The 23,572-nt window shown below is 40.3% G+C and overlaps 3 protein-coding genes, 1 long non-coding RNA gene and 1 other non-coding gene across 7 annotated transcripts; all 5 read left to right on the forward strand.

Annotated features, from left to right (window-relative positions):
* Positions 1–282: 282 nt before the first annotated feature.
* LOC103450730 (WEB family protein At2g38370) lies at positions 283–3,250 on the forward strand. Of its 2 annotated transcripts, none has more exons than XM_008390102.4 (2): positions 283–633; positions 1,504–3,250. In XM_008390102.4, exons 1-2 carry the CDS (start codon positions 451–453, stop codon positions 3,016–3,018), a joined length of 1,698 nt encoding a protein of 565 aa, XP_008388324.2. In that variant the 5' UTR covers positions 283–450; the 3' UTR covers positions 3,019–3,250. The 2 variants fall into 2 exon arrangements, with proteins under 2 accessions (XP_008388324.2, XP_008388325.2); XM_008390103.3 differs by having other exon boundaries at positions 296–633; positions 1,507–3,250.
* Positions 3,251–4,049: 799 nt separating this feature from the next.
* On the forward strand, positions 4,050–7,802 carry LOC103450732 (uncharacterized). 2 transcript variants are annotated; one of them, XM_029089715.2, is made up of 6 exons: positions 4,050–4,246; positions 5,114–5,209; positions 5,369–5,562; positions 5,866–6,063; positions 7,000–7,059; positions 7,446–7,802. In XM_029089715.2, the coding sequence occupies exons 2-6, from the start codon at positions 5,119–5,121 to the stop codon at positions 7,593–7,595; spliced, it is 693 nt and encodes a 230-aa protein (XP_028945548.1). In that variant the 5' UTR covers positions 4,050–4,246; positions 5,114–5,118; the 3' UTR covers positions 7,596–7,802. The 2 variants fall into 2 exon arrangements, with proteins under 2 accessions (XP_028945548.1, XP_008388327.2); XM_008390105.4 differs by having other exon boundaries at positions 4,176–4,327.
* Positions 7,799–8,343, forward strand: LOC139190235 (uncharacterized). Its single transcript, XR_011574322.1, has 2 exons — positions 7,799–7,938; positions 8,102–8,343. It is a non-coding gene; the product is annotated as an uncharacterized lncRNA (long non-coding RNA).
* Positions 8,344–17,660: 9,317 nt separating this feature from the next.
* Positions 17,661–20,612, forward strand: LOC103423508 (CBL-interacting protein kinase 2). Its single transcript, XM_008361597.4, has 2 exons — positions 17,661–18,093; positions 18,635–20,612. The coding sequence occupies exon 2, from the start codon at positions 19,015–19,017 to the stop codon at positions 20,464–20,466; it is 1,452 nt and encodes a 483-aa protein (XP_008359819.2). The 5' UTR covers positions 17,661–18,093; positions 18,635–19,014; the 3' UTR covers positions 20,467–20,612.
* A 778-nt stretch (positions 20,613–21,390) lies between these two features.
* TRNAY-GUA (transfer RNA tyrosine (anticodon GUA)) lies at positions 21,391–21,484 on the forward strand. The gene is made up of 2 exons: positions 21,391–21,427; positions 21,449–21,484. It is a non-coding gene; the product is annotated as a tRNA-Tyr (tRNA).
* Positions 21,485–23,572: the final 2,088 nt, after the last annotated feature.

The following is a 23,572-nucleotide window of genomic DNA, read 5'->3' on the forward strand; positions in this document are numbered from 1 at the left end:
CAGAAGGCAGAAGCCCGTTAGGTAGTACTGTTGGCTTTTGTTGCCGTTGAAAAAAACCAAAGACACTCGACGGCCCCACCAAATTTCAAAAATCAATGCGCACATCACTCCATCCATCTCTCCTGTCCTACGTGTCATCCGACCCATCTCCTCCCTTTCCCATAAGCCCCATAAACGCCAGCACTATTTCCCGTCCTCTAACCCTTCCTTACCCGTAAAAATCTCCATCATTCAGGGGTATTTTTGGAACTCCAAAAAATCAAACGTATACTTTCGTTTGTATTAATAGCCGTGCTGCTTTGGGGTTGTGTCTGTCGAAAGACTCTGAACTCTGTCTGCTCAGAAACCAAACATCATTAATCTACTCGCTAAGTGTTGTTAGGTTTCTGAGAAAGTTTCATTCTTTGTATTCGTTTTGTTGGGATTTCATTTGGGTTGTCGGGTTTGGACATGGAGACCGGAATCATCGGAGTGTCGGAGTCGGGTCTGGATGTGAGGAAGGAGGAGAGGGTTTTGAGGGCGGAGATCGATACTTCGGCCCCTTTTGAATCGGTGAAGGAAGCGGTGAGTCGATTCGGTGGGATCGGTTACTGGAAACCCTCTCAGCTTGCTAATAAGCCTTCTGAACCTCTGGTAATTCTCTCTCTCTCTCTCTCTAAACATATAAAGATTGGTGTTTTCTTCTGCGAAATGTAGAAACACGAATAGGGTTTTTTTCTTAAAAGGAGAAATATTACATGGATTGAGATTTATGGCTTTGTTTTTTGGGTTGACGATGAAGTTTTGGTTTAAAATGTATGTTTCTTGTGTGCTTTAATTAATGCTTGAAGCTGGTTGTTGGTTGACATTGTAAATTATAATGATCCGATTGCTTTTGCTTCGAAAAGTAATTGAAATTTGTGAAGGAATTTGATGAACTTCAGTTTCTGTGGAATAGTGTGGGTTCCCAAATGCTTTTAGTTATCTGTTTCTGCCATTTTTGGGAGTTTATGGCTTTATGACCAATGAACATCCCATAGGATCATCGTTTGTCTGGGGAAACCGGGCGTGTAGGTTTTCGATTTAATTTCAAAGCAGTTGAGATTTATGAAATGCGTGTCAGCCTACTGCGAAAGCGGAAATGTGATTTATGTGTATGTTGCTGAGTAGGGGACTCAAGGGTTTTGGTTTGTTCCATTGGGATTGTGTCCTGATACATCTTGTCATATCTTTCTTGTTGGTTGCACCGAAGTGTAGATTCATAAGTTGCAACTTTTGATTCATTTCTTGTTAGAATCATTCTGGATGGTACCCGTTTCATAAAATTACTTAAACATGACTTCGTAAGACCCTGATTCTCTATAAATTGTTATCTACAACTGCACCAAAGAGAATGATTGTGTTTCTTCTTACCGTAGTTAGCGTTTTAACGTTCAAGTTTACTTTTATTTTTTTGGTGTTTTCTATTGCTTACCAAATTGCTAAACACTACCTTATAATGTGGTGACATGTTTCTCTTCTTAGCAGCATGACATTGAAGATGTTGACGCTGCAAAACTCGAGGAGCAGGCTTTAGAGTTGGAGAAAGATCTTACATTGAAAGAAAGGGAAACGCTGGATGTTCTAATTGAACTTGAAGAAACCAAAAAGACAATCGATGAGTTGAAAAAGAAGCTACAGAACGAAGTATCTGAAGTTAATGTGACCCTTGAGGCAAATGGAGGCAAGGACTACGTGACTCCCGTGGTAAATGAAGAGGATAAGGAAAATCATGGGAATGGGGGTGGTCATTACGATTCGATGGGCGGTGTGTGCCCCTGCCCTTCTTCAGCTCCAGGTTTAATCTTGATGGAGCTGAAACAGGCGAAAATGAACCTTACAAGGACTACTAGCGATCTTGCTGACATTCGAGCTTCTGTTGAATCATTGAACAAGAAATTGGAAAAAGAAAGAACCATGCTTGAGAAAACCCGTGTGAGGCTTACTTCAAATTCTTTGAAAGCGTTGTCTCTTGAAGAAGAACTAAACCAAACAAAACTTAAGCTACAATTGGCAAAGGATGGTGAAACTAAAGGTGGTCCCGCTAATCCTTTAGATATTTCAAGGGAGCTTCAACGGCTGAGTTCTGAGACCGAGCAGTTCAAACGAATGGCAGAAGCTGCGAAGTTAGAGGTCTTGCGAGCAACGTCTGAGATTGAACAGACAGGAACTAAGATAAAAACGGCTGAAATCAGGTTGGTTGCTGCGAGAAAAATGAAAGAGGCAGCTAGAGCGGTAGAAGCAGTGACCCTAGCAGAGATTAAGGCTCTATCGTACCACGAGAGTTCATCTGGAGATTCATTGCAGAAACGCAACGAAGTAACTCTTTCATTCGAGGAGTACTCAGCATTAACCCACAAAGTTCGGGATGCGGAGGAGCTTTCTAAGAAGAGGGTGACAGATGCTATGCTTCATGTTGGAGAAGCAAATGTATCAAAAATGGAAATCTTGAAGAAGGTAGAGGAAGCCACCGAAGAAGTCAAAACCAGTAAAAAGGAACTGGAAGAAGCTCTGAACAGAGTGGAGGCGGCAAATAGGGGGAAACTAGCAGTTGAAGAAGCACTTCGCAAATGGAGATCCCATCACGGTCAAAGAAGACGTTCTGTACACAAGTCTACCAAGTTCAAAAATCCGTGCCCGTCTAATCATGGGAAAGATTTGAAATTACGGGATGTGAATGGTCTGAATCTTGTTAGTGACGGGCCAACGCCTGTGTTGAAGCCAACTTTGTCGATAGGACAAATACTAAGCAGGAAACTGCTTTTGCCGGAAGAGGTTGAAATGGAGGTGGCCGGAAAAATCCCTGTAAAACAGAAGGTATCGCTGGGACAAATGCTGCAGAAACAAAATGGCGATCTACCCTCTTCTGGGAAGTCCGAGAGGGAAAGCAATCTCAAGAACTGTTCTGCAAAGAGAAAGAAGTCTGGATTTGCTCGATTCTCGCTACTCTTGACAAAGCAAAGCAGGAAAAAGAAGAAGCCAACTCCAAACTTGAAGTAATTCGGCCTATCAAGAACTGACTTTAGTTGTATGTGCGTGCGCGTCTGTTTTCGCCCTCCTCCATCTCTGATTGTTCTTGCTTAAGAATTCGTTTCATTTAGGTTGTAGTTGTTCCCAGACTATTGGATCTGTTTATTATATATGTAAACCCTTTATGTGTTGGTTGTGAAAAAAATGTACCTACCTAATGCTAAAATTCTTCTGGAGTGATGTTTAATCTTCTTCCCGAAAATGTTCGTGATACACAAGAAATAAACCCTTCACCCGAGGTCCTGTCTTTGATTCCCTTTCTTCCAATATCGCTCGATTAGCAAATCTTACTGCGAGGGCTGAAACCAATTGTGTTTTGTATGGATTATATTTAAAAAATGGTGCCAATAAACAAACATTTGCCTGGAGAAATAGTTCAACTTACTTATATAGTCATATAAAGTTTCTCCTTCAATCAACGTGAGATTTATTCTCAACATGCTCTTTCACGTGTGGCGAATTTTCAAACATAATACGTGGATAACACAACGGGGACGTGGCTGTTTGGCTTCACACGTGGGACAAACTGCTCTGATACTATGAAGAAAGTTGGGGTTCCATCATAAAACCAATTGGCTATATAAGGAGTACCCTAACTTACTTATATACCATGCAAGGTCTCTCATCCCATCAATGTAGGTTTCATTCTCAACAATCTCGTACGTGCTTTCTATACTACGTGTTTAATCTTGTACACTTGTGAGTTTAAAACGTGTAATTAGTAATTTAATATTTAGGTTACTAATTGCATAACCCTTCCATAGAAACAAGAAAAAAAAAAGAAAAAAAAAACCCAAAAAACAAAACAAATCCAAGCAGTTTTTTATTTTTATTTATTTTTTTATTTTTTAACAAACAATATTATTTATATTAAGAGGTGGTTTAGTAGGTTAAGCCTCACAACGAGTTAGGAATTCGTATTTAACGAGAATTAAACATAAAACCTCACAATTACAAGTGAAAAGCAATATCCTTCGACACGGAGGAAGGAGTCCACGTCACATGTTGCATGGCACGCACAAGCCCAACCCAGATGGGCAATTGGGTAGCTGGTTGTATAAAACAAAGAAGCAAAGCAAACGACCACAGCCGACAATTCAACGCTCCCCCAAACGCCCAGCCCCAACAAAGAAAGAAAGGAGGAATTCCTAGACATCAAGTTTTCCACTTCTTTCTTTCTCTCTCCTCACAATCGCAGGTAAATATCTATCTATCTATCTATCTCCGATTGTGCGGGATTTCGATTCCGCTCGTTTCTGTTCTTCCAACATCGAACATCGTAGGATCTTTACAACTTGAAAATTGTTCCTTATTTCGTTTCCCACGTTTTCTCAGCACCAACCCCCAAAAGCTGAGATTTTTAGGATTGACTCGATATCTGTCTGTCTATGTTGTTTGTTATTTGTTTTTTTTATGTTTCTTTCTATGTTTTCGGCATATGCTGGTATTTTATATGGGTGGTTTTGCTTATTATGTTCTTCTGTTTCTCTGTCGTTGACAAATTTTATTGCTTTTGGTCTCTGATTAAGGTTGTGTGCTTTTTGGTTATTGATGTTATAGATACTGCTTTTATAATTTCAATTGGGAAAATCATCACAAACATCATTAGCTAATCCGAAGAGTATGTGTGAAAAAAAATCAAACTTTGAGCTTGTTGTAGACTTAAACAAGATTTTACCTTGCCACGCTTGGCTTGGTGAATTCGGCTTGATCAAAACTTAGGTAGGTGCGTTACAGCGCCAGTCAGTAGCGAATCGAGGGTTAGGGCCCTGTCCCTAGTTGATATTAGCCTTTGCTATTCAATATCTAGCGACACGAGACAATAGGTTCAAAGTGTATTTGGGATGTAAATAGAATGGAGTCAGTAAATTATTATATGTTCTTGAGTCTTATTTGCATTTGCAGCTTAAGCTCTCTTGCTACGACTTTATCATTATATCATTCCCACTTTCTTTGTTTTTTGGGAAACTACAACTATGATCAGTTATGGTTTGTTATTGCTTTGTTTACTATGAACCCTTTATCATTGCGGCTTTCTTATGTCGTCAAATGGTTGCAACTTCAGGCACCATGGACATGAGAGTTGGGGTTTTGTTTCTTTTTGTGCTGGCAGCTAGTTGGGCTTGTGATGCTAGACAACTGACGAACCTTGATCTGTCAGGTAAGAAAATTTACTGCCCAATGAGAATGAAATATTAACATGTTTGGTCGTATTGTCTTTGAAAATCTAGGGTCCCATTTTCACCTCAATCTTGATAAGTAATTGCATTCTTGTGCTGCGAACATAATTTTTAACTGATAGTTTTACTTTCTGATTCAGTTTCAAAGTCAGACCACCAGTTGGAAACTCAAACTTTCCAAGTTGAAGAAGTTGTTGGGAATGATAACGTGTGCACATTGTGTGAGGAGTTTGCTGACCAGGCACTCGATTACCTTAATGAAAACAAGACCCAGACGGAGATCATTGAATACCTACATCAGACCTGCCATCAGTTGCGCTCATTCAACCAGCAGGTAGTCACCTTTACGAACTTTCTAATTTTGACATAAGTTTTGTTGGAAACTCGTACACTGAAGGCTGCTCTGCGTGGACAGTTGAACATGTTATTGCAAATTTACAAGAAGTTTATTGAGTATTAATACACTATGAAATATATTGCTCTGAGAAGCTTTGTAGAGTTATGATGAGCTATGACGCATTGTATCTAAACCCTAAACCAAAATCATTTGGGGATGTTTAACACTATTTTTGTTCTCCCAACTCCCCTACTTTAAGAAAGAACTTCCTTAACGTTTTGTCATTTTTTTGTGGGACAGTGTGTCACTTTGGTGGACTATTATGCTCCTCTCTTCTTCTTAGAGGCCACCTCTCTACAACCTTCTGAGTTCTGTCGGAAGGTCAATCTCTGTCAGCAAGTGGCTTTGTTTTCTTCACAATTCAAAGAGGATAGCTGTGGATTATGTCACCGTGCTGTTTCAGAAGTGTTGGTTAAGTTGAAGGATCCCGACACGCAGGTTAGTACTTGCAGTACTCTTTCAATAATAAGATGACACAATTCTGAACATATCAGATTTTGATGTGTAGAAGTTTATTTTTACCTTCTTGACCTTGATTAGCCACTGTTTTACATGCTTTGTGATAAATTATGGTTACCACTATCCTTTTGAACTTACAAGATGGAACCCTGTTCATATTATTAGATCCTCAACCTTAAGAAGAAAACTTGGAGCCCTCCATACATCAACGTAAATGCATGTGTCATTTTATTTATTGCTGATATTTAGTTTGTTTGCAAAAGCTCAACAAGCTACTGCACGTGATTTGAACTTAATCATTTACCATGCATGACCCATGTTAGACTGCTGTGGTTGGGTCTAGTCCCGAAGAAACCTACAATTGTTTCTATCTACTTATTGGGAGCACTCTGCAACTGGCTTCATGCTCTCTGCACGTCTTGGAGAAACTTTAGCACCACACCTTACTAAAAGTAGAACGATGTTATATGCTTTACAAAAGAGGTAGAAACTGACCAGATATTACTTGTTAGACAAACGAAACTAGTTGAATAACAAAGCTTAAGAGATTACAGTTGAAGCTTTTGAATTATTGTGTTGAAAATTTGTTGCAATTTGGGACGTACGTGTTCAGAAATGCTGCTCACTGCAAACATAAATGAGATATCAATACATTTTGCAAATAGGAGTAACCTATTAATGTTGCAAAATAACAGAGCTGAAACTTAGGAACTCTTTACTTCAAACATTAGCAAAATAGACAACCAAGATTTCTCGTGATTGTTATATACTTATTACCAGCAAGAAATTCTTATTATTACTTATAGCTCGATACTTCTTGTGGAGATCCTTCATCCCGCTGAGTTTAGAAATATTTTATCCAACGACTCTTCATGCTACCTTGACAACTGAATTCTAATTTTTGTTTTCTGTCAGCTGGAGATTATTGAGTTGCTTCTGAAGGCATGCAATTCGGTGGAGAACTATACCAAAAAGGTGAGGAAAATTAAGAATTTTAGTCAGTATGTTGAATTAAGATATAGAAGAGTAATTTTCATGAATGGCTGATCAAATCGAAAATTTATGTCATATATGAGAATTTTATTGCTGCATGCAATAACAGATTAATCACTTCTTTTATATATCATGGCCCTTCAAAATCTTTCCGGGGGATTGTGTATTATTTTTGTTTGCGACATATTTGAATAATAGCCATATAGGAGAACTATATATTGGCCGATTAAGGTTGATACGATCGGAAAATAATAGGAACGTTTCTCTCATCTGGAGCTTCAGATCAAATGATATTCCTTGTTTAAAGTAGTTTTATTGCTTCAGTACCTTCATATGGTTCTCTTCTGATATGCTTGGATTTTTGACAGTGCAAGAGGCTCGTTTTCGAGTATGGCCCCCTCATTCTTACCAATGCAGAGCAATTCCTCGAAACAACGGACATATGCACTGCGCTTCATGCCTGTAATTCGAACAAAGCTAGCATTACGGAACACATATCCAATCTGTCCGCCTCTTAGAATCAAAGAGATACTGGACCGATGAATCCATTCCGTCGTGGCAACAAAGATATAACCTGTGTCTACCGCTTCCGTTTGTGTAAAAACACTCCCAGGTGTGCCTGCCTGTGCTATATTCTATTTGTGACAGGAGACTCGACTAAACATCTGTTGTAAAATATGTGCGATAAAATTCGACTGCATTTATGAAAATGTTTGATCCTGAAACTTCTGTGCCGCGTTATCTTTGACGAATTCAAATCTCTTTATCTTGGTTGGTTCTAAATCATGTTTAGATTTCAAAACAAGGAAGGTTTAGCAACTTGAGAATGCTTGATTGGCTTTGGATACTGCAACAATGGCGGTAAGTGCTACGGAAAAAGTTAAAACATACGAAAATGTTTGATTGACTTTGGCAAATGTTCTTGCAAGAAAATTGTTCATTGCACGAGTGTTGCTGGTTTTAAGAATGAGTAATTGCCCTTCTTCTGAAAGCAAACAGCTGATGCGGTCCACTTATTGAATAGGGTTATATGGTTTGTCTACGACCACTGAATGCCGAAGGAGTCCATGGATTGATCTCGTAGTTCTTACTGGGTGGAGACGATGGAGTCGTTGCTAAAGAAATTAAAAAGGATTGGTCGGTTGGTTTCATGAAACTTCCCCAATTCTAGATTTCTCCTACCTTTTGTTTCATATGTTAAGACTTCGAAGTCAATCATTTTCTCATAAGATTATAGCATTCTAACTTCCAACTTACTAAGCACAATTACAATTTCACCCCCGTATATTTTGGATCGTTTCAGCTTAGGAAAACAATTTTTGCATTTTTTTTTTCTCCTTGCGCACACACTATTCATTCATGTCGATTAATACTGATTTAACTTATTCAATCGAAAAATCAAAATTAAACGAGCTTATTAAAAAAGAAATGAATTCGTAATCTCCCTCAACTTCTTCTCCTCCTCTTATTCTTGCGGAGGTTTTTTTAGAAAAAAAAAAAAAGACAATTCGTAACAAATTAAGATTTTCCACTATTTTTGGATCCGAATGATGGTTGGAAATTTCACTCTCATCATCATAACCACTTCGTAGAAAGCTGATGTTCGCACGATTCACTGAATCACTTGTCGCGATTTCCTATCCATGTGGCTTGAAATGCTTCGTTATTCATGGTTTGGTTTATCGAAGGGACATGCATTGATTTTGTACGGAGCAGCGCGCGGCCAACTCCCAACACCGGAGACGGTGGGGCCCGAGGATGGGCAACCGGACGCGTGGGTTTGTGACAGGCAATCGCCGAGCGGAACGTGGAAGGTTGGCAGCCGTCGCAGTTGAAACCTGTAAGTGGGTGGACTTGGTACGTGACCTGAGGAAGGTCAAGCCTCCGCTAAATACCAAAAACTGGAAACTAATTCATTAATTCCGACAAAAAAAAGAATAATAAACTAACAACAAAAAGTCCCACTGACTTTCGGGTTGTCGTGTGCTGATTGGTTGCTGGGTGACACCTGCAAATGACGTCCGAGCCATGAAGCTTCACATGGCCCCGCCCCCAGCCTACCCAAATTCTGTGCAACTGTGCATTGCATTTGCACCCCCAAATCACTATTTTATTTTGATCATGCCACTTAAATCTTGTTCTAATTTTGTGGTGATTAAGGCTTATGGAATCAAATTGAGTTTCTCATTTGGAGTGCTTCCCATATTGAGAAGAATATTTTCAATTTTTTTAAAAACGCGATTTTTATGTGTTTTATTGACAGCTAAAAGCGTTTACGTTTAGAAGACAAAATAAAGCGGTTATACATCGTAAGAAAATACAAATGAGATTATCTCAAAGTGAGGCTCTACAGGGACTCTCCGCTACCTCATTGTGGTAGCAAAATTTTGCCATGTTCAATCTTGACGAATTTATACTACAAAACAAATAACACTTTTGATCAAGGACCAAAGCCACAAGTCTGTATCCCTGAAAAGGGCTTGTATATGCAGCCTTCAGCTTACCAAGAACTAGTGGAGATGGGGCATTCATAGAGAGGAGAGGTGGTTGGCCATGGTAGGGTTCTGCCTACACGTGGTGGGTTCTGATTGGCCAAGGTAAGTTATATGTAGGATGAATGAGGAAAAAAAATCCCAAAAATATTAATTAGGAGATAATATCTTGAGATGATGAGGTAGGTATCCTTGATTGATTGTGATGATGATTTCTTACTTGTTTGAGTTGATTTTTAATCAGATATTTATTAAAAATAAGATTTTGAGATTAATCATATCTTGAATGTCTTTAATTTTCCTATGTCACGAGCATTAGAGCTTAATGTAGTCGTAGTATGCTCGAGCCTCCAAGTATGTTGAACTGCGTGAGAATATTTGTGGACATTGCCTATTTAATGAGGGTATTCTTATTTAAGGAACTCCGCCTATGTCTTACATGGCCGGTCCCAAGCCCGGATAAAGGAGGAGGGGGAGGGCGTCAGGTAGTCGACAGCCGGCACTCCATGATCACGTCGAATCCTTATGAAAATGAATCCAGAACAAAATAGCGCTAAAGCTAGGGCGTCACCCGTAAGTGGCGCGCTGTGCGGCCCGAGCACAGTGATAAGTGAGCAAGGGTCGCTGTATCTCCATCGGCATCCGGATGCAGTGTTAAATGAGCAAGGGGGCCATAGAAACTTCTTTTCGAACGACTCCACTCAAAGTTGTTTGGGAGCATATGCTCCTATCAACTTTACCCGGGACACACAAAAGAAGTACTTTGATCCTATTAGACGGGGGAGGGTGAAAAAGCTAGGACAGAAGAGTAGAGTTCAAGAGAGCAAAATGCGTTTAGGAACGTGGAATATAGGAACCTTAACGGGAAAATCTATGGAAGTAGTGGAAGTTATGGTGAGGAGAAGGATAAATATTATGTGCCTACAAGAAACTAAGTGGGTTGGTAGTAAGGCAAAGGATCTAGAAAACTCAGGGTTTAAACTTTGGTATTCGGGCACACATAGAACGAGAAACGGTGTTGGCATCATCGTGGACAAGACCTTGGTACAAGATGTTGTAGATGTCAAGAGGGTAGGAGATAGAATCATGGCAATCAAGATTGTAATAGGACAAGAACTTATCAATGTGATTAGTGCGTACGCACCTCAAGTAGGGTTGGATACGAGGTCGAAGGAGAAATTTTGGGAAGATCTTGGAGACTTGGTGCAAGGAATTGCTCAGACGGAGAAGTTATTTATAGGAGGAGATTTAAATGGACACGTGGGCAAGGAGACAGGCAACTATGGAGGTTTTCATGGTGGCCATGGTTTTGGGGAGAGAAACGATGATGGGGAAGCTATCTTGGATTTTGCAATGGCATTTGATCTCTTCTTAGCCAACATCTTCTTTAAGAAGAGAGAAGAACATGTGATCACCTACAAGAGTGGGTCGTCAAAAACACAAATAGATTTTCTTCTAATGAGGAAAGGGGATCGTATAACTTGTAAGGATTGCAAAGTTATACCAGGAGAGAGCGTGGCTAATCAACATCGCTTGTTGGTGATGGATGTACATATCAAAAGAGTGAGACAAAAGAACAAGACTTGGAAGTGCCCAAGGACTAGATGGTGGAATCTAAAAGAAGAAAAACAAGCCATTTTCAAAGAGAAAGTAATCACCCAGTGTGTGTGGGATAGAGAGGGGGAAGCTAGCCAAATGTGGGATTCCATGGCTAGTTGTATCCGAAAAGTAGCAAAAGAGTTATTAGGAGAGTCCAAGGGCTTTGCCCCACACCAAAAGGAATCTTGGTGGTGGAATGAGGAGGTACAAACAAAGGTGAAGGCTAAGAAGGAATGTTGTAAAGCCTTATACAAGGATAGGACTGATGAAAATGGTGAAAGGTATAGAAAAGCGAAGCAAGAGGCGAAGAAAGCTGTGAGAGAAGCTAAGTTAGCGGCTTACGACGATATGTATAAACGACTAGATACCAAAGAAGGAGAGTTGGATATCTATAAACTAGCTAGAGCAAGGGAAAAGAAGACAAGGGACCTAAACCAAGTGAGGTGCATCAAGGATGAGGATGGAAAAGTTCTTGCTACAGAGAATGCGGTTAAAGACAGATGGAGAGGTTATTTTCATAATCTTTTCAATGAAGGACATGAAAGGAGTGCTTCTTTAGGGGAGTTGAGTAACTCAGAAGAGTGTAGAAACTACTCTTTTTATCGTCGAATCCAGAAGGAAGAAGTGGTTGTAGCTTTGAAGAAGATGAAGCAAAGAAAAGCAATAGGCCCAGACGAGATACCAATCGAAGTGTGGAAAGTTTTGGGAGAGACAGGTATAACATGGCTCACTGACCTTTTCAATAGGATTTTGAAAACGAAGAAGATGCCAAATGAGTGGCGAACGAGCACTTTAGTGCCTATCTACAAGAATAAGGGCGACGTACAAAATTGCATGAACTATAGGGGTATTAAGCTAATGAGTCATACAATGAAGCTCTGGGAGAGAGTCATTGAGCATAGATTGAGGCAAGAGACACGGGTTTCGGACAACCAATTCGGGTTCATGCCAGGGCGCTCAACCATGGAGGCAATCTATCTCTTACGAAGATTGATGGAAAGATATAGAGATGGGAAAAAGGATTTACACATGGTCTTTATAGATTTGGAGAAAGCGTACGATAGGGTCCCAAGAGACATTCTTTGGACGATTTTAGAGAAGAAAGGAGTACGAGTAGCATATATCCAAGCTATAAAGGATATGTATGAAGGAGCAAAGACTGCCGTAAGAACTCATGAAGGACAAACTGAAAGCTTTCCCATAACTGTAGGATTACATCAAGGCTCATCCTTAAGTCCTTACCTTTTTGCGTTGGTAATGGATGAGTTAACAGGACATATTCAAGATGATATTCCTTGGTGTATGCTTTTCGCAGACGATATAGTGTTGATAGATGAAACTCAGGAAGGGGTAAATGCAAAGCTTAACCTTTGGAAAGAAGTGTTGGAATCTAAAGGTCTTCGCCTAAGCCGATCAAAGACAGAATATATGAAGTGCAAGTTCAGTGCAAATGGAGGCCAAAACGAGTTAGGGGTGAGGATCGGTGATCAAGAAATACCAAAGAGCGATCGTTTTCGTTACCTAGGATCTATCTTGCAAAAGAACGGAGAATTAGATGGAGATCTCAACCATAGAATACAAGCTGGATGGATGAAGTGGAAGAGTGCATCCGGCGTGTTGTGTGACCGCCGTATGCCACTGAAGCTCAAGGGAAAATTTTATAGGACGGCAATAAGGCCGGCGATGCTGTATGGCACAGAATGTTGGGCGGTGAAGCATCAACACGTACACAAAATGGGTGTAGCGGAGATGAGGATGCTTCGTTGGATGTGTGGGCACACGAAAAAGGATAAGATTAGGAATGAGGATATCCGGGGTAAAGTAGGAGTAGCCGAAATTGAAGGAAAGATGAGAGAAAATCGGTTACGGTGGTTTGGACATGTGCAAAGAAGGCCTACTGACGCTCCGATTAGAAGATGCGACTATGGGACAGAGGTTCAGGGCCGAAGGGGTAGAGGAAGACCTAGGAAAACTTTGGAAGAGACTCTAAGAAAAGACTTAGAGTACTTGGATCTAACGAAGGACATGACACAGGACCGAGCACAATGGCGTTCTAAGATTCATGTAGCCGATCCCACTCAGTGACTTGGATTTTCCAAGTCTCCAACCGAGAAGTTTTCCTCACTCAGGAAATTAAGGGAACACTACCTCAACCTACATGCTCCACTCACAAAGCTCCAACAAAAGAAAATTCAAAGAACTTAGCGAAGAAGGCTTTGGTGTATTTAACACAATACGTTGAAATGAAGGAAAACTTATTTATTGATATCCCCGATAAGCTACAAATATGTACATATACATGAGTCAAAATAAACAAACAAGAGAGAGCCTTCACAAAGGTTGCTTAGGAGAAGTCGCAGCAGTCGGTAGAGCCCCAGAAAGAGAAGGCACCGGAGGGGGATCATTCGGAGCCTCAGTACTGGACAGAACCCTAGAAGGAGGAGGCATCAGAGGTTGATCATTTGGAGCTTCATTACGCGGCACAGCCCCAGAAGACGAAGGCAATAAATGCCTTTGGAACAAACCCACAAATCTCTGATGATCAAGTAAAACCTGACCATCAGATTCCTTCATCTGGTCCAGCTTCCTCTTCATGTTTGTAGCATAGTCATGTGCGAGACGGTGCAACTGTTTATTCTCATGCTTGAGCCCTCTAATCTCCTGTTTGAGACTCATCACTTCAGCCGCCAATGATTCAACTTGGCGGGTTCGAGCAAATAGGCGTTGGGCCATATTAGACACAGAACCTGCACACTGAACACTGAGAGCCAGAGAATCCTTAACAGCTAACTCATCAGATCGTTTGGAAAGTAGTCTGTTATCTTTGGGAGTGAGAAGGTTCCTGGCCACCACCGCAGCGGTCATATCATTCTTCATAACGGAATCCCCAACGGTAAGAGGACCAGTAGGGGAGACGAAGGATGGGTGCCATATGTTGTCTGGAGAAGGCGGGGTTGCCTCTTCAACAAGGTTCAAGTCAAAACGACGGTCGGAGGGGCCAGACATTTTCAAAGGTGTTGAAGAGAGAAGAGGTCGAACAAATCAAGATCTTAGAAGTGTAAGAATGGAGCTTGTACTGGTGGAGATTCAAGTGTGCTTTGGAACTTAATGTCAGCCCCTATAAAAATCTGCACTCGACGGAGCTTCAGAAATCGAAGAGGCGCCTGCTCAGAAATCGAAGAGGCGTTTGCTTTCTCAAAAGCTGGGCTGCTCAGAGACCACGAGGGTCGATCTCAGAAATCGAAGAGGCGTCTGCTTTCTCAAAAGTTGGGCTGCTCAAAGACCACGAAGGCCGATCGCAGAAATCGAAGAGGCGCTTGCTTTCTCAAAAGTTGGGCAGCTCAGAGACCACGAGGGCCGATCTCAAAAATCGAAGAGGCACCTACTTTTCCAGCCTTGGCAGCACCTGTCACACGCACACTCAGCTTTGCGGAAATTATGGGCATTCTGTCGAAGACTTCTGGTGAAGTAGAAAGCACATGAGTCTTACTGTTCAATCACCCACTTCCCACACGCAATAGTAGTTCATGTGTATCACAGATAACTCTGCCAAAGTTCTCTGCCAAAGTTGAGCACGTGAAGCTTGCAGCTTCCACTACATCGCTCTGACCAAGACGGGTAAAAGAATAGCAAAGAAACAGCACTAACAAAGTTTAGACACATAAATTTTGAAGGTCTAGCTACCCCATATTATTACCCACAAGGGTAAAGGAACAGTATCACTGCTGGATAATAGGAAAGTCCTTGTGTGTCAACCTCTGTGCTTCGTGGCAAGGTAGACTAGCAAACATGCCCAACCTTTACTCACATTCGAGAAAACACTCCCAACAAGATTGCTTGCTCCAAAATCGAAGAGGCACCGTCCTCCGAATCTCGAGAGCCAGACTCCCAACATGACTACTTTCTCAAAAATCGAAGAGAGGGTAAAGAAACAGTACCATTGCTGGATAATTGGAAAGTCCCTGTGTGTCAACCTCTGTGCTTCGTGGCAAGGTAGACTAGCAAACATGCCCAACCTTTACTCACATTCGAGAAAACACTCCCAACAAGATTGCTTGCTCCAAAATCGAAGAGGCACCGCCCTCCGAATCTCGAGAGCCAGACTCCCAACATGATTACTTTCTCAAAAATCGAAGAGACATCGTTCTCCGAATCTCGAGAGCCAGATCCCTGATAGGATTGCTTGTTCGAAAACCGAAGAGGCAACACTTTCCCAACTACAAGAGCCGGATCTCATTGGATAAAGCTGTCTGTAATCTTCACACGCAACATCAGCTTTCCACATACCACAGACCACTTTTTCAAAGTGCTCTGACAGGGTAAAGGAATAGCATTACTACTTGTTGTTAAGGAGACTCCTATATATGTCAACCTCCATCCCCAACGGACAGACAGACCTGCAAAAATGCTCAACCCTTCCTCATATATGAGAGGGCACTCTCAACGAAGCCTTTCGAAATATTCAGCTTTCTTTCCCCCCGATAATACCTCTGCAAACAAGTTATACTAGAGCAAGAATATCTCATATCATCAGGGTTAAAAGCAAGAGTATCCCATATCATGCTTTTTCCCTGTCTTTTCCTTTGGCCTTGTTCTTACCTGCAAGACAAGGAGAAAAAGAGCAATCAGTCAGCACTTGGAATCAAGCTTCCAGCCAGGAACTGACTGCCTGGAACTTACTTACCTGGCATTGCTCTCGAGTACTCATCTTCAACATCTTATGCTTCCAGGGAAGATACCGCATCTGCCTGAGGAACAGATAGGGCAAGTGAGAAGGATACAAGGAAGCATGTGGAGACAAGCGTAACAGCACACGTGCCGATACATCCATTACTCTGTCAAAGCAAAAGTATCCCATATCAGTAGGGTCGAACGTACTCTAGATTTGATGGACTTGTTTTGACCCTCAAATTCTTCAGTCGGCCTTATACTCTGGAGGAAACCAGAAAACCCTCCAGCTCAGTTCAAGAATAAGCCTGTGGAAAGTTACTTCTTCAAAAGCAAAAGTATCCCATATCATCTCTTCTCATTTTTCTTCTCTTTATCCTTCATGCTGCCTGCAAGATAGGGAGAATGTGAACAATCAGCCGGAGCTCTGATTGCTTACCTTGTCTGTCACCTCTTTCAGCAAATCCCCTAGCTCGGCAACTTGAGGGACTCTTACTACATGGTTTGTATCGCGCTTGACCAAGCCTGAAACTACAAGTAAGCTTCAAGTGAAATTGATACATTACCTTGTGCATCTCCACCAGTTAAAGATACCACCCCTGGATGGAGGAAGAGTACTTCCAGAGAAGATGCCACATCTACCTATGAGACAGATAAGGCAAGTCAAGACGATACCACATTCCGATACTTAGAAGTTTCGTGATTACGAGATCATTCTCCCACAATATTTCCTAATGTCATTTGTACTAAATCATTCACCTGTACTCACTAAAGGAAAGCTTGAACCTATGTACTTGTGTAAACCCTTCACAATTAATGAGAACTCCTCTATTCCGTGGACGTAGCCAATCTGGGTGAACCACGTACATCTTGTGTTTGCTTTCCTATCTATATCCATTTATATACTTATCCACACTAATGATCGGAGCAATCTAGCGAAGATCACAAAAAGCGACTGTTTTCGCTACCTAGGATATATCGTGCAAGAGAACGGAGAATTAGAGAGAGATCTCAACCATAGAATAGAAGTTGGATAGATGAAGTGTAAGAGTGCATCCGGCGGGTTGTGTGACCGTCGTAGGCCACTGAAGCTCAAGGGAAAATTTTATAGGACGGCAATAAGGCCAGCGATGTTGTATGACACAGAATGTTGGGCGGTGAAGCATCAACACGTACACAAAATGGGTGTGGCGGAGACGAGGATGCTTCGTGGGATGTGTGGGCACACAAGAAATGATAAGATTGGAAATGAGGATATTCGAGGTAAAGTAGGAGTGACCGAAATTGAAGGAAAGATGAGAGAAAATCGGTTCCGGTGATTTGGACATGTGCAAAGAAGGCCTACTGACGCTCCGGTTCGAAGATGTGACTACGGGACAGAGGTTCAGGGCCAAAGGGGTAGAGGAAGACCTAGGAAAACTTTGGAAGAGACTCTAAGAAAAGACTTAGAGTACTTGGTTCTAACGGAGGACATGACACAAAACCGAGCGCAATGGCGTTCTAGGATTCATATAGCCGACCCCACTTAGTGGGAAAAGGCTTTGTTGTTGTTGTTGTTGTATTCTTATTTAAGGAATAAGTTCAAATATCGTTTTTTGGATTTTTTGAGATTCTTTTTTGCTCTACACTTATATTTTTGACATAATATTATAATTTTAGCATGAAAATTAATATAAAACTATAAATGACAAAGAGTTTTTGAAATACTGATATCCATCGCGTTAAAGCCGTGCTAATTGCGAAGCAGTGATGAAGATTCATGCTAAGCCTCCAATTAAGAAAAGTAAACAAGTGTAATGGCAGACACAATAGTTTAGAAACATGATAAAAGCTTAATGCTTTTCCGTTTAACAAAAACGTATGTAGTTAGCAAAACAAAACAGATATTTATCTAAATTTTACAAATATTTTATCAAAGTTTATGGAAATAATGTTATATTAATAAGAAAAAGGTGGCATCTTTGTAATTATTCCCCGAACAGTGAGTGGCAGTGCTGTAATCTCAGGGAAACAAGAAGACAACAACAAAAAAACAAACGATTTGGAAAATTATTGGTTGCCGTTGGCGCGTTAGGCACAGCGCTCCACCCTTTTTTTCTTGCTTTAAATCTAAAAGCCAAGCACCAAGCATTTCATTCTCTTCAAATTCTCCCTTTTTTTCTTGCTTTAAATCTAAAAGATAACCACCAAGCATTTCATTCGCTTCAAATTCTCTTCATTCTTTCAACTGGGGAAGAATTTCTGCTTTAATTTCAAGGTAAAGTTCGAATCTTTTTATTCGATTCTGGTTTTCTTTGCTGTTTCTGTTGAGTGTGAATTTTTCAATTTTGTTTGTTTTTAGGTTGAGGGTTTTTGTTTCGAATCTGTTTACTGTTTGGTTGCCGAGAAAATTTGAGTTTTTTCTTTTATTTTCCCTTCTTGATATGCTGAAATCTTGGAAATCTGAAGCTGGGAAATGGGTTTTTCTTCCTGGTTCTTTTTGGATGAGTCTTGGTTGAATATATCGAGTTTAAGAAATGATTATGTTGCTGAATTGTAATTATTTCTTGTTGCAAATTAATAAAAAGCTGCAAATTATTTATAAATTGTTGAAATACTTGGTGAAGTTCACAGCTTTCAAATATGAAAGATAGAGAAATTGACGAAATGTTGTAAAATATTAAAGCTTTGACAGGGTTGTTGTAAACTTGTAATTCACTGTGAAAACTACGCATTTTTTCGAACTTACTTCCAAATTATGCACCAAATTTAAGCATGGAAGGGTCAAAGATCTTATGTTTCCGTTGTTTTTCTCTCAGGTGAGGATCTGGTTTCGCGTCCGGTTGAGTTTGAGCAAGTCATCTTCCTCAGTTTTCTCTTGGTTATCAAAGACGAAAGCCAGGGAATGCTGAAAGATGTGCGTCAAGGTCGAGAGCTCTCCATCTCTTACTGATGAGGTTGTGGCTCTGTTTGAGCTGCCCTTGCTTATCAATGATGAGATTGATAAAACTCGCTACGAGTTCAGATTCTATGCTCAAGTGCCCACTTCAGTGAGAAATATAGGCGGGCACATCTTGTCAAAACATGATGTCTATGAAGATGGTTGAACTTTTATATTCTTGAGAATATAGCTTCTGTATTATATATTACGCTATCGGGTAGAAGTAGCTTCTGCAGTGTACAAGAATAGTAGCTGGAGATGGAGAAAAAAGGGAGCGTGTTGATGCAGCGGTATGAATTGGGGCGATTATTAGGGCAAGGAACCTTTGCCAAGGTTCACCATGCGAGGAACCTTAAAACCGGCATGAGTGTTGCGATTAAGATAATTGATAAAGAGAGGGTCTTGAAGGTCGGAATGATTGATCAGATTAAGCGAGAAATTTCTGTCATGCGACTGATTAGACACCCGAATGTTGTGGAGCTTTATGAGGTAATGGCCACCAAAACCAAGATTTACTTTGTCATGGAGTATGTCAAAGGCGGTGAGCTCTTCAACAAGGTTTCCAAAGGCAAGCTAAAAGAGGATGTTGCTAGGAAATATTTTCAGCAGCTCATCAGTGCTGTTGATTACTGCCATAGTCGAGGAGTCTGCCATCGGGATTTGAAACCAGAAAACCTACTTTTGGATGAGAATGAGGATCTAAAGGTTTCGGATTTCGGATTTAGTGCCCTTGGTGAATCTAAGCGCCAAGATGGTCTGCTTCATACAACCTGTGGAACCCCTGCATACGTTGCTCCAGAAGTAATAAACAGGAAAGGCTATGATGGCGCCAAGGCTGACATTTGGTCATGTGGGGTGGTGTTGTATGTTCTATTGGCTGGCTATCTCCCATTTCACGATTCAAATCTGATGGAGATGTATAGGAAGATTGGTAAGGGTGAATTCAAATTCCCGAACTGGTTTTCTCCGGAAGTACGCAGGTTGCTGTCAAAGATCATGGACCCGAATCCAAATACTCGGATATCCATTGCCAAAATTATGCAGAGTTCTTGGTGCCGGAAGGGACTCGTCCAGAAACCTGTAATTGCTGAGGTACCAATGAAAGAGCCAGCCCCTCTGGATGTTGATGCAATTTTTGGAGCTAATGAAGATAGCAATTCTTCTGTGGAGTCAAAGCAAGAATTATCAAAGCCATCTAACTTGAATGCTTTCGATATCATCTCCTACTCAGCAGGCTTTGACTTGTCTGGATTGTTTGAGCAGACAGATCAGAAAAAGGAAGTGCGGTTTACGTCCAACAAAACGGCCTCCACCATCATCTCTAAGCTGGAGGACATTGCCAAGCGTCTGAAACTGAAAATAAAGAAGTGGGATGGAGGGTTGTTGAAAATGGAAGGGTCCACAGAAGGCAGGAAGGGGGTGCTGGGCATTGAAACCGAGATATTTGAAATCACCCCGTCTTTTCATCTGGTAGAAGTGAAGAAGTCTAGTGGAGATACACTGGAGTATCGCAAGGCCATGAAGAAAGATATCAGACCAGCTCTCAAGGACATTGTTTGGACTTGGCAAGGAGAGGAGCAGCAGCAACAAGAAGAGCCACCAGAACTCGGGCAGCAGCTGCTGCAGCAACAAGAACAAGAGCTGCCACAACTAGGGCAGCAAGAGCAACAGCCTTCTCTGGCAATCCCAGTGCACGCAGTCGCACCCTAGGATTCATAAAAATCGAATAAAAAAAGGGTAGCGGATTCGTTTGTAGTATGTCCTAGTATGAACTTTGTTGGTCCATTATCGAGAAACATTAATCATTGTAGCGATTGCAAAGTACAATGAATGCAAGAATTTGAATTTTTCTTAAACCTATTGCTAATGCAAGAATTTTCCTACTACATGTAAATAAATTACAAGCGGATTAAAAAATAAAAAATAAAACATTGAATAAGAGCTGCAGCAAGAAAACACTAATCAAGCTGTGTAAGAAGAAGAAGAAGATGATGAAACCAAAGTCCTCCAAAGGTAGTGTCCGCTTGCCATGTCAACGAACGTCCAAAAACCCTTTCCGGCAGCAGATGCAACCTTGGAAGACAAGGAAGGGGATGCCGATTGACCTTTGAGCGAACTGAGCAGTTCCTGGTGATGGTCAGCACAAGTAGTAGAATCTTGGAACAAGTTTTCGAGGTTCCTCAAAGCGAAGAATGCGGCGAGCGCGGCGGACAAGAAGATGAGTATGAACCTCAGCGGACACATTCTTTCCTTTCCTTCTTCTTTCTTGCTTTCGTAAATTCTTTCCTTGTTTCTTTGTTAACGTTGGATTTAGAAGTTAAGAATTAAGAGCAACTATTTGAGAGAGATGTGGCTGTGGCTGTGGCTGTAGCTGCTTAAATAGCCAATCTATGCTTCTCCTAATACAACTCAGATTTGGAATTAGAATGCAAAGTGGACGTGGAAATTTTGGATCAGCGGAGGTTTTGGGATTACCGAGTGACTTTGTTTTTTTGACCACATATTTGACGGGTAGAATGTGTAAAAAACAACCTAAAAGGTGGCAAATGCTGCCTTACACTTTTTTTATTTTTTATTTTTTGGTATGTTTTACTAATGGGATACTACAACGTATAATAGGAACAACATCAACAACCGACCTTAGCTCAGTTGGTAGAGCGGAGGACTGTAGTGGGTAAAAAGCCTGTCAGGCATCCTTAGGTCACTGGTTCGAATCCGGTAGGTCGGATTTCCCTTTTTTTCTTTTTCTTTTTCTTTTTTTTTATATTTTTTATTTTTTATTTTTGAGGCATATCTTTTTAAGAAAACTAATGAAAAGGGTTTGAAAACTTTGAGTTTTAATGATAACTTTTTTTTTTTTTTTTTTTTTTTTTTTGAGGCATATCTTTTTAGGAAAACTAATGAAAAGGATTTGAAAACTTTGAGTTTTAATGATAAGGACAAAATAAATGGTAAAGTGAATAGTACCAGGATTAACTTTTTAGTGTAAAAATGTGGTTTTTCGTTAAAATGAACAGTACCGGGAGCTTTTCGTTAAAGTTCCCTATCTTTTTCTAATTTTATTAATAATGTTTCATGTATTTTAGTCAAGACACCTGTCTTGTTCTAACACGATGAATAAAAACTAGGATTAGGATCCTCTCCTGAGCAAATGGAGAGGATCCTCTTGACCGGGCCCATCAGGCCGTTCAAAATTTATCCAACGGCTACAAACAGGGGGCTCCACTAAAAATTATAATAATTATAGCCCTTGGATAATTTTTGAACAGTCCGATGGACCTAGTCAGGAGGATCCTCTCCATCTGCTCAGGAGAGGATCCTGATCCTAAAAACTAAACTAGTTACTCAGGATTGTGCGGTGCTCTATTGCATTCAAGTTCAATCTTCTTCTCCATACACTGGAGTAGCTAAAATATTGATTCGTCAAAATAAGAGTTCAATGGTGTTTGTTTTCCTTTAACCTTGATGATCTTTGAGAGGAATGACCTTTTATGCATCATGGGATGACGTTAGTCATGTGAACATGTCTCGTGAGGCCAGTCAAAAGCTGGAGTGTAATGGTCTTTGCCACGTAAGGATGGGCAATGGTTATGGCGGACGGGTAATCGCGGTTATTTACCCATAACCGTTTATACTCATATCCGCATAACCGTTTACCTGTTGGGTAATTGCCTAAATGGTTGTACTCATACCCATAACCGTTTATAAACGGTTAACCATACCCATAACCGCGTACCTATTTAACAGTAACCGTATACCCGTTTATCCGTTTATCCATTTTTTAACTCATTTACCCCTTTTTGCGCCTATTTACATATTTTTTTAATTGTAACCATATACAACTCCAATAATTGAAATAATTAAGACGAACGATAGTTTTAATCAATCAAGGTAATATAATATATTTGCTAATAATTGATTTTTTTACTAACAAAATACCTCTCATTACTTAAGCAAGCATATTGGAAAGAAAATTCATGTATTTTCGACATATTTTTCTTCTATACCCAAGCAATTATTCAATTATAACATCCATATGATTACAAAGTAAAGCTTCTAAAAACTATCATTATCTTGAATACTAAATAATTCATAGCTCTAAAATATTTCTAAACTAAACACCTTCAAACACTAATGCTTTAAGCACATTCAATCACAAAGTCTCATCGGCTACAAAAGAAATGTATAAATTGAATTAGTATCCCAAAATAAATGTTTCTAACCAGAGGTGTTGGCATATAGGAGGAAATACGTATGAAGGATCAAAAAGGACAACTAGAAGAGAATGCATTAAGTAAGGTATAACTAGCGAATGTGACCTTAGATTATACATCATATTCATACCACAGGTCCACAACTGGTTCCCACGGCAACAATTAAAAAGTGAATTAAACATACCAATCATATTCATCACCTAGCTACTATGATGCACAACACCATTATAGCTACTATGATGCACATCACCATTATAGCCCAAAATGTCAAATCTATACCAGTCAGATTCCTCAGTGCACCATTAAGAGAAATAGAAATTTAAAATCTTACAGATTAGGTTTTTTATTTTTTTTATTTTATATATCTATTAAAATAAACAGGTAACCGTTATAACCGCAGTTAATATTCATAACCGTCCATTTAAATTTTATGGATAAACGGTTATACCCATAACCGTAACCGTGAAATTTAAATGGACGGATAACCACAATTACCCATAACTAATGGATATTTGCCCATCCCTACTGCCAAGTGACACTTTTCTAGCCTTCTGATCAAATGGTAACTTCAATCCAACATTTTTTTTTAAATGTAAAGTAAA

The sequence above is a fragment of the Malus domestica genome, chromosome 12 (genome assembly GCF_042453785.1).
Source record: "Malus domestica chromosome 12, GDT2T_hap1".
Classification (NCBI taxonomy): Eukaryota; Viridiplantae; Streptophyta; class Magnoliopsida; order Rosales; family Rosaceae; genus Malus; species Malus domestica.

Coding starts and splice junctions, on each gene's coding strand:
- LOC103450730 (XM_008390102.4), top strand. CDS start 451: ATGGAGACCGGAATCATCGGAGTGTCGGAGTCGGGTCTGGATGTGAGG. Junction 634..1,503: donor ATAAGCCTTCTGAACCTCTG/GTAATTCTCTCT, acceptor TTCTCTTCTTAG/CAGCATGACATTGAAGATGT.
- LOC103450732 (XM_029089715.2), top strand. CDS start 5,119: ATGGACATGAGAGTTGGGGTTTTGTTTCTTTTTGTGCTGGCAGCTAGT. Junction 5,210..5,368: donor GACGAACCTTGATCTGTCAG/GTAAGAAAATTT, acceptor TTTCTGATTCAG/TTTCAAAGTCAGACCACCAG. Junction 6,064..6,999: donor TGAAGGATCCCGACACGCAG/GTTAGTACTTGC, acceptor GTTTTCTGTCAG/CTGGAGATTATTGAGTTGCT.
- LOC103423508 (XM_008361597.4), top strand. CDS start 19,015: ATGGAGAAAAAAGGGAGCGTGTTGATGCAGCGGTATGAATTGGGGCGA.